Source organism: Camelus bactrianus, chromosome 21, assembly GCF_048773025.1.
Source record: "Camelus bactrianus isolate YW-2024 breed Bactrian camel chromosome 21, ASM4877302v1, whole genome shotgun sequence".
In the NCBI taxonomy this organism is placed as follows: domain Eukaryota; kingdom Metazoa; phylum Chordata; class Mammalia; order Artiodactyla; family Camelidae; genus Camelus; species Camelus bactrianus.
In genome coordinates, this window is record NC_133559.1 from 22,177,972 (window position 1) to 22,191,888 (window position 13,917).

The 13,917-nt window shown below is 47.4% G+C and overlaps 1 protein-coding gene across 1 annotated transcript in view; it reads right to left on the reverse strand.

Annotated features, from left to right (window-relative positions):
• Positions 1-12,152, reverse strand: part of TNR (tenascin R) — an 80,939-nt gene extending 68,787 nt beyond the window's left edge. The window contains exons 1-3 of the mRNA XM_010954893.3: positions 11,654-12,152; positions 8,673-9,149; positions 2,499-2,762 (exon numbers count right to left, since the gene is read on the reverse strand). Coding sequence (XP_010953195.2) covers positions 2,499-2,762; positions 8,673-9,149; positions 11,654-12,152 — 1,240 coding nt within the window. The remainder of the gene's footprint in view (positions 1-2,498; positions 2,763-8,672; positions 9,150-11,653) is intronic.
• Positions 12,153-13,917: the final 1,765 nt, after the last annotated feature.

Here is a 13,917-nt window from a genome sequence, read left to right on the forward strand (position 1 = left end):
AGGTGGAAGTATGCTTGTCCTAGTGGAGTTCCAATCACCAGCCCTGAAATAGGACAGCACGACTTTTCTCACTTCTCCAGGGAGCCTGCTCCCATTTCAGCTGTGCCTCTCGTGGGATGTTCCCATTAGAAAACTGACACAGCCTCATCCTTCCCATTTGGAAGCTTCCTTATGTTTCTTGGTGAGAGGCAGGGCTGACTCTGAACCCAATGGAAGGCACGTCCAGTGGGTTTACGTGATTTTGTCCTTGTCACCTGGGAGCTGGCCTGAGGGGATGCCCTGAATTGGCACAGTCAGCGCCACAGGAGATGGAAACCTCATCACGGCATGTGCACGTGGATCAGAAAGGAGACGCTTGGGAATCGGGCCAGGCTCTTGCTGTGGTGACTCATCCCGGAGCAAGGTGGGAAAAGCAGCAGATGGTGACCTGCCTCTCTGCACAATCCTCGCAGATATTTAAAACTGGTTCTCAGGCACCAGAGGAATTGAAAAAAAAGGTCAAATATAAACAGAGATAATTATAGGCATATTAAGAGTCAGCATTCATAGGGGGAGTGCAATATTTTAACCGGACCTTTGTTACCTGCCAAGCAAGAGGACAAGATGACTTCCTACATCCTGTCCCCTCTGCCCGTCCCTGGGCCTGCATCAAAGTGCACTTCAAGTCCTTGGGCCTCCGTGAAGTCTTCAAGGCCAACTTTTCCTACTCTGACCTCTCCAACCTCTCATTATTTTGAACTTTCATGGCATTTGTTACCCAAATACCAGCTTGTCATTTGAGACCTCCCTAAAATGGGCTCAAATCTCTCATCCCGTATTTGGTGAGGAGTCTCATTTCCCAGCCCAGGAGCTGGTATTTCATGGTCACCTCTTGTTCCAGTTTCCTGCCACTGCTGAAATCTCTATGTGAGATGATAAAAAAAATAACTATTTGGACTTTGTCTTAGCACAGAGCTCCTAAAGACCTAGGACTCCCCAGAGTGGTATGAATTATCTTTTGTATGACTACACGTTAACTGGCAGCCGGGGCCTCGTGGATAGCTGGTCTGCGGAAAAACGCAGGCATGATTTAGAGGGAGGATTGGGACTTTCAGCACCACCTCCCAACCTCTGAGGAGGGGAAAGGGGCTGATATGAATTAGTTACCAATGGCTAGTGATTTAATCAGTCGTGCTTGCATAGTGAAATCTCCATTTTAAAAAACCCGTAAACAACAGGGTTCAGAGAACTTCCAGGCTGGTGAACGGAGGGAGGTCCTGAGAGGGGGCGTGCCCAGAGGGGGCGTGCCCAGAGAGAACGCGGAAGCTCCGCCCCCCGCACTGCACCTTATGCGCGTCTTCCATGCGGCTACCCCTGTGTTGTATCTCTTATAATAAATTGGTAATGGAAAGTAAAGAGCTTTCTGGAGTTCTGAGTTGTTCTAATGAATTATCAAAAGTAAGGAGGGATTGTGGGAGCCCGTTAAATTCATATCTGGTCTGTCAAAAGTCTGGGGGACAATCTGGGACTTGTGCCTGGCGCTGAAATGGAGGCAGTCCTGTGAGATCGAGGCCTTAGCTTGCGGGATGTGACGCTCGCCGCAGGTGGACAGTGTCAGAACTGAATTGTAGGAGACCCAGCTGGCGTCTGAGAGTTGGAGGAATGGGGTTGGAAAAGACAGTCAAAAAATTCAGAGGTGTATAAAGAAAACGAAGTTAACAGCGCCTTCCCCTGTTTCTTACTCTACTCTCTGGTGTAGTCCATGTTAATGGTCGGTATGCAATCTTTTGAAATTGTTCTGGGCTTAAATAAACATACAAAATATAGATACATACCTATCAGTGTTTCTCCCTGTTGTAAATAAACAAGAGAATCTTCCGTTGCTCATGGAGAACAGGTTAGCTTGCTCTCTGCCTGTCTCTCCTTTCTCCCCATGAAATCTTTCTAAACCATGCTCTGGAGCCTCAACGTTTATAATCAAAATGGACCATCAGGGTATTTTGTGAAACAGAAGATCATGAAGAAATAATGCCACCTCTCTATGAGGAGAAGTGGGTGTTTTCAGTTGTGGTTTTAAATAAGATTTTTTTTTTTCTCACTCTACCATACACTTACCATCTGTGACATACCATTTAACACTTGCTTATTATACATCCTATTTCATTTCTCCTGGTTTTGAATCTCTAACTAGATTCCAAGTCTGTGTAAGTCATACTTTCTTTGACTTCTAATCGGACTCTAGCTTGTAACAAGTCAGAGCTCCATCATTAAAGTGCTTTTTGTTCTTTTGGTTCTATAATTGATAGGGGCTGCCTGAATTTGGAAACTCTCTTATTTGGAAGTGACTTTTTAATGATGTACCATTTCCTAAGTGGGTCACGTCGGAAGCCCTTCCCCTCAAGAGCGATGATTATTGCAGGCATCCCTGAAGAATTAAGAAAAGACACTACTATCATGAATGCCCATGATCTCATGTAGGAGAAAAGAAAAATGAAGCAGGACGGGGAAATGGTACGTACGGGTGGCCACCTTGGCAGTGATGGGAAGGCTGAGGATGTTGCTAATGACAGCGTAGACGCTGATGTTGTAGGTGAGACCTGGCTCCAGCTCCGAGATGGTGACACCACTCCAATCTCCAGGCACCCGCTGCTGGAGCTGGAGGCCCCCCAGGGCCGTCGGCTGGTAAGAGATCACATATTCCGTCACTGCCATCGGCCCGTCCCATTCCAGCTCAATGGACCTGTCGCTGATACCAGCCACTCGCAAGTCCTCTGGAGGGGCAACTACCAGGAGGCAATACACAGATAGCATGAGCTCAGAGGATTGCCTTCCCCATCCTGGACTCAACTTTCTTCCTCCATCTCACCCCACATGCCCTGTCTGTATGTTCTGCTCAGCTCATTGGCTTTGAGCGATTGGTAATTCCCTTAGTGGGCAAGTTCTTGTCTTTTCCATGCTTAGCACTCCCATCTCTCCAGGGCCATGAGTTAGTGGTGTGCTGGAGCCGGCTCCTGCTGGCTCATGAAAGTTGATTGGCAAATTTTGCAAGACAGTTTTAAATAGTCATTACTAAAGATGAAAATTTATAAGATTATAATTAAGTAAATTATATTAAAAACAAAAGTAATGAATAGTCCAAACTCATCACTGGCAAATTACCTCACTACATTTTACTATTATCTATACCCTTAAGTCAGTTTACGTGTGCTGTATCTCTCTGGTGGAAATACTGCGTAATTGTGTTCTATGACACAGCTTTTAGTGACGTCAAGTAGGTTGTTTGAAATTGGCCATGGAGGGAGTATTTACACCATGGAAGTCAGCAAATGCTACAAAGCAGGGCTTTTTATTTTTTCCCTCAGAGAACTAGTTAGATATTTAACAGCATACATTGGCTTATATTTTTGGTAGCCAGTTGTCATCAGGGTTATCTGGTGACAATAATTTACTAAATTTTTAATTTAAATAAAATAAAAATTTTAAATTTTAAAACAAATATTATTTTATTTAAGTTTAAATAATTTTAAGTAAATATTAAATTTATTCTTGGAGGCTTTTCTTCTCTCTCTTGTTCTACTTCTCAAATGCTATTCAAAGAACCCGCAAAGATTAAACCTCATTGGAATAGCCTTTCATGTATGGTTCCCTTGGGAAGTGAAGATTCACCAGCAGTGGGGGTATTAAATAATTGAACCTTTAAGACCAATTAGGAAGCTAACTCCAGTGTGCCCGTAATTGGAACTGTCCATAGATTAAATCAGAGATCAGGCCAACATTTAAATGGTCATAATTAACTCATAAGTTTATATGTAGTGGAGGCTTCGATTAGTTTAAGAGTTGTCATTGGTGTTGAATATCTCCCCTGAGAATTCTCATTCTTTCACCTTTACAAGAGCGTAGGACTGAGCCAGCTGCTCTTCACGGGGCCATGTGTGTGGAAAGTGCATGCCTGCTGTCTTGTGCTCACAGGTGAACCCTCAGATCCTTAGCAGAGGCAGAAATGAGGACTCAAGATGGATGTTAGGAACATATATTTGCAGTATTGGGCATTTGCTTTGATTGCTTTTGCCCCAAACTATTCATGATATAAAACAGTCTAGATAGCAGAGCTTCCTGTGACTGAAGATGGCAAATGTTAACCGAAACAAAAAATTAAAAATTTATTTTTTAAGTTTATAAAACTAAACAAATATAAATGAAATTGAAATCAACTTTCAGATGAGAATTTATGAACTTAGATCATATCTAAGTCTGACATGATTAAAGCTTTGAATTGCACTCAGATCTTTGGCATAGCCTGTATAATGCATACAGAATGACCCTTGGACCAAAGAAAGAAGAGTTAGTATCTTGCATGTTTATATCAAGCATTTATTATGTACTGAGCACAACACTAAACATTCTTACATGGATATTCTCATTTCATTCTCTCACCAACACTATGGGATAGGTACTATTTTTACCCCTGTTTACAGGAAGGAAAACTGGATCACACCGTCAGCAAACGCAGAAGCTAGGGTTTGAACCCAGGCACAATGACGCTAGAGTCTTTTAGCCAGTACACAAGACGACTTTGCATAGCATTTCGGTCTATAAAACTTGTTTAGATACACCATCTAACTAGCATTTAAAAAAATCCTTTAATAGGAGCTCTATGAAGTAGATTGGGTAGCTATAATTATCCCAACTTGACAAATGAAAAACTGAGGCCCAGGGTAAGGAACTTGCCACGAGTCAGGGAGTTCGGTCATAGCAGAACTGATTCTCAAACCCGGATCTTCTACACTTAGTATGTTCGTCCCCCTACAACTTGTAGGACAGGTTATGGATTGTGCCAGATGCCTTCTCTCATTTATACAGAGCCCTCAAAGAAAAACGGCACCAGCGAATAATTCAGACTATGTTTTAGGATGGGAATTCCAGACTGGTGCTTATCCTAGAGGTAAGAAGCTCCTTTTGAAAGAGATTCTCTAGTGCCTGCCTTTTGTGATTCAGTGCACTGATTTCAAATTTCCTGTGGGACTCCTCCTGTCATGGTGACAGAAACGGCCATTCCAAATTTCAAGGCACCAACAACTCTTAGGGCCTTTGGGCCAAGTCAGTGTGTTCCTTTTTAGTTCCTTCCTCTGGAAAATAAAACTAATAATGACAGTGGAGATCCAAATGATCCAAGCAGAGCATTTGGGGATTTTAAAGTGAAAAAGAGGTGCAGAAGGGTTTTTTTCCATCTGGACAACTTGGCAATTTTTTTTGTCTTGAGACCTGAGCCTGGTGGTGGGAAACGCTGCCTTCGCTTCTGATGAGAAAGGAGCGATGGTGTCGCTCGTGGAGGAAGCACTCTTGAGAGCTGTGGCTCGGTGGAGGAGGCCAGCCCCCCTGGCTGTATGACTGAGCAGCAGCTGTGTACATCGGGTGCCAGTAATTCTTACAAAATGAAATGATATCGAGCCATAAAGCGGACTCTACAAGAGCCGTGTGCCTTGATGCAAGGAATTTAGGGTGGGTGCAAAACATTCTTAGTCTTACTTTCTTCGGGGTTCCAACTTGGAAACTTGGGGAAGAGCAGGCAGTTTAAAAGGAATAAACTGTGGCTTGAGGAATTGCAGTTTGCTTATCTGCAGAGACGCCATGCTGTTTACTTTGGGCTCTTGCATCAGTTTTGCACATACGTGGTGAGAACAGTTGAATTAGTTCCCGGAAGTGTCTCGCGCGGAGGAGCCAGTGATTTCGGGTGCCAAAGGTCAGGCTGGCTGCAGCGCTGGCAGAGACACAGGCTGGAGCTGATGGATCTCTGCAGGTCTGACTGAAGTCCAGGGAATGGCTCTCTGGAGTCTTTCGAGGCCCGGCTCTGGTGGTTCTTTTATCCTGCTGATTCACAGGGAGTTGTGGCCAGCCCACTGGCCAGCTCCGGCACTAACCTCCTTCACTGGGGGCCGATGTGGACAAATGGTTTAACGTGCTTCCCTAACCCCGTCTCCAACACCTCATTTTTTATCATTTGACAGAGCTCAGCTTTCATATTAAGAGACTATTCCTTTGTGTATGTGGCTTCCAAAAATTTTATTTTCCGATTCCACTCTACTTAGCTTCCCGGGGATGATTAAAGAGCTCTAGAAGTTGGTAGGAGACCAGGGTGCTCATTCTTGCTCTGCCATTAATTAGCCGTCTGGCTCTGGAAAAAAATCTTTCCATCTCCCTGGGCTGCCGCTTTTTCAATTTGTAAAATGAGAAGCCCAGAGTCGCTTCTTTCTAAGGCCTGTTTTAAGTGCCCATATTCATGAATTTTTTTGTTCTATTGTCTTAGAGTGGCCAGAGAACAGAGGCGGAAGGGTTGAGATCTGGTCCCAGGGACCACCATGAGAAAGATCAAGGCTCAGAGTCAAGCAGAGCAGCCTTGCGCCATTCAGTTGCATTCAAGCCCTAGTGGCTTGAGGGGTTTGGGAAGGAAGGCCACGCAGTGGGCAGCTCTCACCCATGCCCTTGCCGAAGAGAAAAGAATGACCTCCGAGGAAGTGTGCTCTGTGGCTCTCCATGTTTTCACCTTCCTCATTCTCTCCCCTCACTCCTGTTGGCGCGGGGAATGGTAACGCTGGAGTGTGTGCACCTGGCCAGAAATGTCAAGCAGTGGATAAACAGCCCCTCTCCTAGAGCCATTTCACAAAAAGCCAGTGAAGGAGCACTTTAGATAATGACCTAGATATTTCCCTGGAAGAGACCCACGGCATTAGGTTTAAAAGACAAGCACTAAGAGCAGCACCTCCTGCAATACTCATTGTGGCTCCATGGTTGCCATAGAAACGGATGGCGATTATGCAACTGTCCCTCCTCACATGCTTTGGGAACCTATGCTTCATCGGGGCATCCAGGAGTCTTCCTCAGACGGCACAGAGGTAACGTGTTGGAGGTAACACATGCTCGTGGTTTGGACTCAACCCAGTTGTAGTTAAGCTGGCAGCTGTTGGGTCTTCCCTGAGTGACCAGGAGGGTTTAGCTCCAGTTCAGTTTGGACCCTGGATCAGATTAAGATTCTGTTTGCAAATGAGCCCATTGCTATGGAAGAGCAGGGTCAAGAACATGGCAGGTACATACCACCCACCAGGGGTCAGTTTTATTAAGAAGCACGTGAACTGTAGAGTAGCCATACATAGCGGGGGCCCCAGCTGACCCTTAGCATCCTCCAAGGGTGCCTCGTGCAGCCTCGTCCCATGGGTGGGAACTAGGATCCTGCTTCAGCCTCCCCTTCCCAGCAATTCCCTAGTGACTTTGGATTTGAAAATGACAAAGCTCAACTTCTGCCAGAAATTTCCCTCGGAACAATTGGTATAACTATTTATAATTTTAGGAAGATACTTCAGTGAACAAAATTAGAAGGCTAAATGAAATAATTGAATACAGAAAAAATGGAGGAACACGGAAATATTTGTTTTTGCTAAGCAGTGAGTTAAAAGTTGTTTTTCTTTCAGTTATTGCCATGGATCTTGTAAAAGAACTTGGAGTCACAGGTGCAGGAGTCTCGTCTGTTGGTCTGCTTTCTAGATGGGAGTCACTGATGATGCTTAAGAGTAAAAGGCTGGTGAAGCTGGCGTCCCAGGATGTCCCCCTTAAACTGATGTCAGAAGGCTGATGGGAACATTCCTAGAATCAATTCATCCACTTTAAAAATGTTTGTTTGTTGTTGTTGTTTACTTTAAATCTTCCCCATGGGCACTCTGAGCCCACTTGTTACAAGATTGAACTATAAACGGAAGTGTCAGGATCAGTGACTCCTCTGTACTGTGTGAAACACAAATGTATCAGCAAGAGTCAGTGATTCAGCCAGAAGAGGACGAGCAATAATAGTGAGATGATGGACATAATCTGATTTTAGGGAAAAGAAAGTGATCTCCGATGAGATATTGATATTTTCCCACTGATGGATTTAGGTCTTCATTTCGGGACAACACCTTTGTGTTGGTTTCCATGGTGTAGACACGTATGGGATTGGTTTCGATTTGCTCTATGCCATCTGGAGCAAAGTGAGTCATAGCCTTTTAATGTTTTGTGCTTTCAATGTTTGTACTAATGTTAGAATGTGAGCCGTTGCTCCATGCCTTCGGTACTTTGTTCCTGTTTGCATGTAATTCCTTGCTTATAAATGCTTTTATCCATGTGGCCACTAGATCATTTCATAAATTAATAACACTCTGTGATATGTAAGCTCCAGAATAATCAGAGTGCCTGGCTAGTCTGGTTATCCCAGACTAACGGCCATCTCATGCACTGCATCATAAAAGGACGTGTCCCTGGAACATGACAACAGGCAAGGGGGTACTTTGGAGCAGGTGGACCTCTTGGAAGCCCGCTGAGTTAGTTGCCTTGCCTAGGGGGTCCCATGGCCTGGCTCTCCGCTCTCCTCCATCTCAAGGACAGTGAGATGCTGTCACCCTTATGACCGTTGCCTTTGTTCCGGTCTTGGGGTAAGATCCCACTTTCAGCCTGAACTTGACCTTTTCTGGCTTCCACCCTTCCCGTCTTAGACCTGACTCGTCAATTGTGACTGACTCAAGAAACCAGCTCTCTTGGAAAGCAAATGTGCACGACCGAATTGGGAATTCTTTTGCCTGAAATTCACCTCCCCGCCCATCTCTCTTCCCACCTCCAGTTAGTTTGCTGGACCACCCCAGCCACAGGCCCCGTGGAGCTCCCCTTCCTACCTGCCGAGCAGTCAGGGCCCTGGTAGCCCTCTTCACAGAAGCACAGGCCCTCCTGGCAGCGTCCTCGCCCGCTGCAGGCGTTCAGACACCGCCGCTGGCTGCAGTCCTCACCGGCGTAGCCCTCCTGGCATAAGCAGGTGCCATTGGCACATATCCCCTTCCCCGAGCAGTCCCCAGGGCACCTCAGCTCGCTGCAGTCCTCGCCCGCGTAGGCCTCCTCGCAGACGCACTCCCCGTCCACGCACAGCCCCCGGGAGCTGCAGTCTGTGGGGCACTGGGGCTCCGAGCAGTCGTCCCCGCTGTACTCGCTGTCGCAGATGCACTGGCCATCCACGCACACGCCCCGGCCGGAGCAGCCCAGCGGGCAGTAGGGCTCCGAGCAGTTCTTGCCAAACCAGCCTTCGTGGCAGATGCAGCCACAGGACTCGAGGCTAAAGTTGCCGTGGCCACTGCAGTGAGGGATATAGTCCAGTTGTCCTGAAACGGCCAAGGAGAAGGTCAGAGAGGGGCAGTGGAACTTCCGGTAAATGGTGTATGGGGGTGGCGGCCAGAGACCTCTGCTCACTCTCTGATCAGATCTGTGTTGCTGAGAACTGGTTTGGTACATCATCAACTTCATAAATGTTTTACTCTAGTCTGGGTTGTCCGTGCCTGGCCCGTGCTGGGGGCAGGGATGAGGGAGCTGGGGTCCCTTGTCCTTCAGGAGCTCGCCTTCCATGTGTCTTACCTTGGGTCCCCTAGAAGCAGACCCGAGATTTGGATGCAGGTGAGATGACTTACAGGCAAGTGCTCCCAAGAAAAACTGGTCAAGGAGAAGGGAAGACTGGGGAGCAAGGAGCCCAAGCCAAGCACATCATCAGGCAGAGTTCCAGGGAGGGTCACTTGGGTTCAGTCCTGCAGGGTGTTCTGGCCGCAGTGCAGGTCACACCTCACCGGGAGTGAAGGGCTGTCCCTGGGGGGTGTAAATGCTCGCACTCTTCTGCTGTCCCCTGGGGCAGGCCAAGGGGCTTCTCAGCCCAAGGAGAGCCCCTGACCAAGATGCCCAGGTGCTGGCTGTGGGGACTGAAGGCGATCCGAGGGGAGAGAGGCTCAGCCTGGGTCCTGTTATGCAGGGCAAGTTCACGTTTGCTGCAGACCCTTCCCACTCCCTCTCCGTCCCGCAGTATGACTCTGCTCATTCACCACAGCTCAGCGCCAGGGTCACTTAGAAGGCTTCCCGGAACTTCAGTATCATTTAGTGACTATTTGCTGTGATCTTTTTAGGATTCTATGCATATCTCCAGTCCTAGCCCTTACCACGCTATAACCACGGTGGTTAATTTATCTGTCTGGCATGAATCAAACGATCTTATTAAACAAACAGAAAACCAGTACCTGCTTGGCATCCTTCTCTGCACTTGGCCCTAGGAATATGAAGTCAAATAACTTCTGTCCTTGTTTAATTCTGCCACTCCGCCAGTTCCCACAGCCTGAAAGGATGCTACACTGCCATGGGTTAGCATAGCTCTCCCTTGTAGATTTTTTTCACGTCTGCCAGGGAGCCTGGGGGGAAGCTGGCAAAAAGCCCACTCATAGAAGCCACCAGCATCCTGGGCAGCAGAGAACCCACGTCTGTGCACACCTGTGACTTCCCCATAGTCTCACCAGTTCCACTGAAAATGTGAACTGCCCTGACGGTCCTCACTGAGGAGGGAGACACTGAACAAGTGGACTTTCTCTTCTCAGCCTCAGATTGCTTATTTGTAGTTTTGGTTACAAGGGGGAGGAGGACGTGAGAAAACCTAAGAAATACTTCACCACTCAAAGACTGCTGCCCGTCTTAGTGTCTCAGGGTGAATGTGTCCATAGCCCCCTGGACATGTGGGCCATCCAGGCCCTGTTAAAATGTCACTCCTGCCACCTCCTTCATCCTTCTGCAAGCCTTGAGCTATTGGACCCTATGCAGGTATAAGTTTAAACCCAAGATAGTAAGACACCTTCCTCTTCTCGTTAAAGGAATGAATTGCATGGGTCTGAGGCTCCTTTTGGGTGAGAGAAGCTGGGCACAAAAGGGGACAGACACACTTTCTGCTCATTGAGGGTCAGCTGATAACAGCTATGGTGCGTAGGTGCTTCCTAGAAGCCAGGCTGTCATCTGAATGGAGGCTCTTCTGTTTAATAACTCCTTGTCATTCTAGTCAGTCACCATTTGTCAGTGGGGAAAGGAAGGCATGGGTTATGTAACTTGCTTAAGGCACGATCTAGCAAGTAGCAGAGCCAGGATTTGAAGTCAGAAAGTCTGGCTCTGAAGATGAAAGGACTTCTTCCAGAGACGTCAAAACAGTCGTTCATGAGTGTTACTAGTCAGGGGGTGGGCTAGGCTAAGGGTACATCTCCTGGATTCTCAGCTTTTCTGTCAAGGGGTGGGGGTTGTAATAAGCTCAGTGAGAGGGCATGTGCGTGCGTGTACACACACCCATGTGTGTTCATGGAGGGGGCAGGGGCTGAAACCGGCATCCTGCGGAGAAGATGGGCAAAGGCCCTCTGAGACCTTAATGACTTTCATTTACTCAGACGGGAGACAGGCTGGGACTGAGTGAACAGAGCGCCTGCTTTCTCTAGTCCCTCAGGTTAACATGGATAGATATCAATTCAACAGCCTGTGAAAACCAAAGATGAATGAAGACAGACATCAAATTCCCTGCTCGCCACAGAAGTTGCTCTGCTGAACCGATGTACCATTACCTGACTCACCCCCCCGCAAAATCAGGTTAATGTATTGCAAACTGCCTGAGTGCTGGAGAGAAGCCCGGCACTGAATCCCCCGGGAAGGACCACATTTAGATCTTAGAGGTGTATTAACGGAGAGCTGCAGACTAGGGCACGCTTTTCCCCTCTGTGTGAAGAGGTTCCTGGGGAGTGGTTGCGCACGCTCATGCACTCTCCCTCTCCCCGCGGTGGCACCCTCCCTCCCCCCTGAGGTGCGAGCTCCCAGCCTCTACCTGTAGCAGCGCTTTCTTGGCAGCAGCTGCTGCTGCACTGGTCCCGCAGCACTGACACCTCCCTCTCCAGCATCTCGATTCGGCTCAGCAGCTCCTGCAGCACCTGGGCCGAGCTGGCACATGGGCAGGCCTTTTTAGGGAGGTTGATCCTGTGGGTGAAGGTGACGTGGCTCTCGTGGTCCGAGGTCTGCCCCGTGTACTCCGCCAGCACATCATCTTCGGCACTCACCTCCTGCTCGGCCGAGGCCTCCAGCCCCGAGGAGCAGAGGCTGTCCAGGGGCACGTTGATGTTGTACACGTGGTTGAAGACAACCGGCTGCTCTTTGCCGGATGTGTTATAGCTGGTAGTGCCGCCTTCCTCCTCCACGGCCTGTCTCTGGACTCTTTCCGTGGTGACTTCGAGCTGACACTCCGAGGGCTTGAGCATGGAGCCCAGAAGGATCAGGTTGACGCCAATGAGCATGTTCTTCAAGACCACGGTTTCCCCATCCGCCCCCATCCTCTCAGCAGATCTCCAGGTTCAGGACCAGCCTGCAGTAGAAAGCATGGAGTTGTGGGGATCTGTAAGAGAAACCAAGGAGCGAGATGCCCTCTGAGAGCTGTGCTGGGGCACCAGGCTGTGCACAGTCCCACAAAGCTAAAGGATGGGCAGTTACAGATTGCAAGGGGAAGGTTAGGGAAGGGAGAGTCATCCAAGCCTAGAGCTTTGTCTCCTAGAGGAGCAGATCCCTGAAAATGGGTACCACTCTGCAGAAGGGCATTTTGATTTCCCAAAAGGCTTGCTTAGAATGCATGAGTCTGGCCCCCCTGCTGGGCAAGTGGTTCCAGTAAAGAGGACATGCGAGGACTGGGGGCAGGAGCTCTGTGGATAGGCTATTCCTCCAGGGAGATCTCAGAGCATCCTTTCACTTGCAGGTGAGAATTAGGATGAAGGGCACCATGGAGCCTTAGGCGTACCCTCACATTTCCCCAGATATTTATTATGAAGGAGCCCCGCCAGCCACTTCAAAATAACTTATTAACGCCTCTAAGCTCATCTATTCAACACAAGTTGACTTTAGAATAACCAACCAGGCAGATAATACAGTTCGAGGTAATTGTTGTTGTTAATAATCCTTGGGTACATTTGTGATTATCTGGGACTGTGTGAGCTGAACTTTCTTTTAATCTTCTCATTAGTATTGTCCCAGTGCTTTGTGACCACGGGGTGCCTTTCTTCTGAGGTCCTGTTTAAATTGCTAAAATAGTGAATTAGCTCCTCTGCTGGTTACCTAGTCACCAAGAATCATGAAGAACGATAAATTTACTGTAATGCAAATCAGTTTTTACAGAAATTATATTTCTTTTGTATTCCCTATGTGAAAGAGGAAAGAGGCTTACAAACTTTGGTTCTAATGGTAATGTCAGAGCTACTAAGAAGATTAAAGACGCGGGAATGGAGTGAGAGTGAATATGAGTTGGAGAAGAAGGCAATAAATGACAGCCAACATTAACTGAATGTGCATTGTGTACAGACTGCACCATGCACCTCACATATGATCTTACTGGACCCTCGGAACAACCTTATGATGGGATGTCATGATGATCTCCATCTTACAGTGGAGTGAATTCTGCCTAGAAAGCTTAAGATTTGAATGCGGGTCTGACTCTAAAACCTGTGTCCTTAACTGCTATGCTCCGGGGCTTTTCTTGAAAAGTATGTTCAATTTTCTGTTGTCTGTTTTGGAAATTGTATTAGTTCTAGGATCTTCCCAGGAATATTCAGATTAGAAAGTTTTACTAGGGCCAGATCCAGTGTTCCTTCTGCCATGAAGCCTTCTGCTCTCACCTTTTCCCTCCTGTTTCAGGCTAAGTTCATTCCCCACACCTCTATTACCCCCTTCTGACAGCATTTGCCCCACTAGACCATAGGTTTCCTTTGTCCACTTCTGCCCCCACCCCCCTCACCTCCCACACCTACCCTGGACTGCTAAGTCAGTTTAGGTCAGACCACATCTTATCCACAGCGTTTGATGTGTGTCTAGGACAGCAAAATTGCTCAGCACCGTGGTTGTTGAATGAGTAGGTGGGTAGATATACAGAAGGATGAATAAACAGATGAATTAATGAGTAAATGCGCAGTGAGCAAAGTTTGAATCATTCTCCAACTCATTTAATCTCTTTCCATTATCCTCAAGTTATTCTCTGTTCTCTTCAGTTTCAGTTCAACTGAACAATATCTGAGGGTTGATTTTATTAGGAGTAATCTGTATTACTGACTAGTA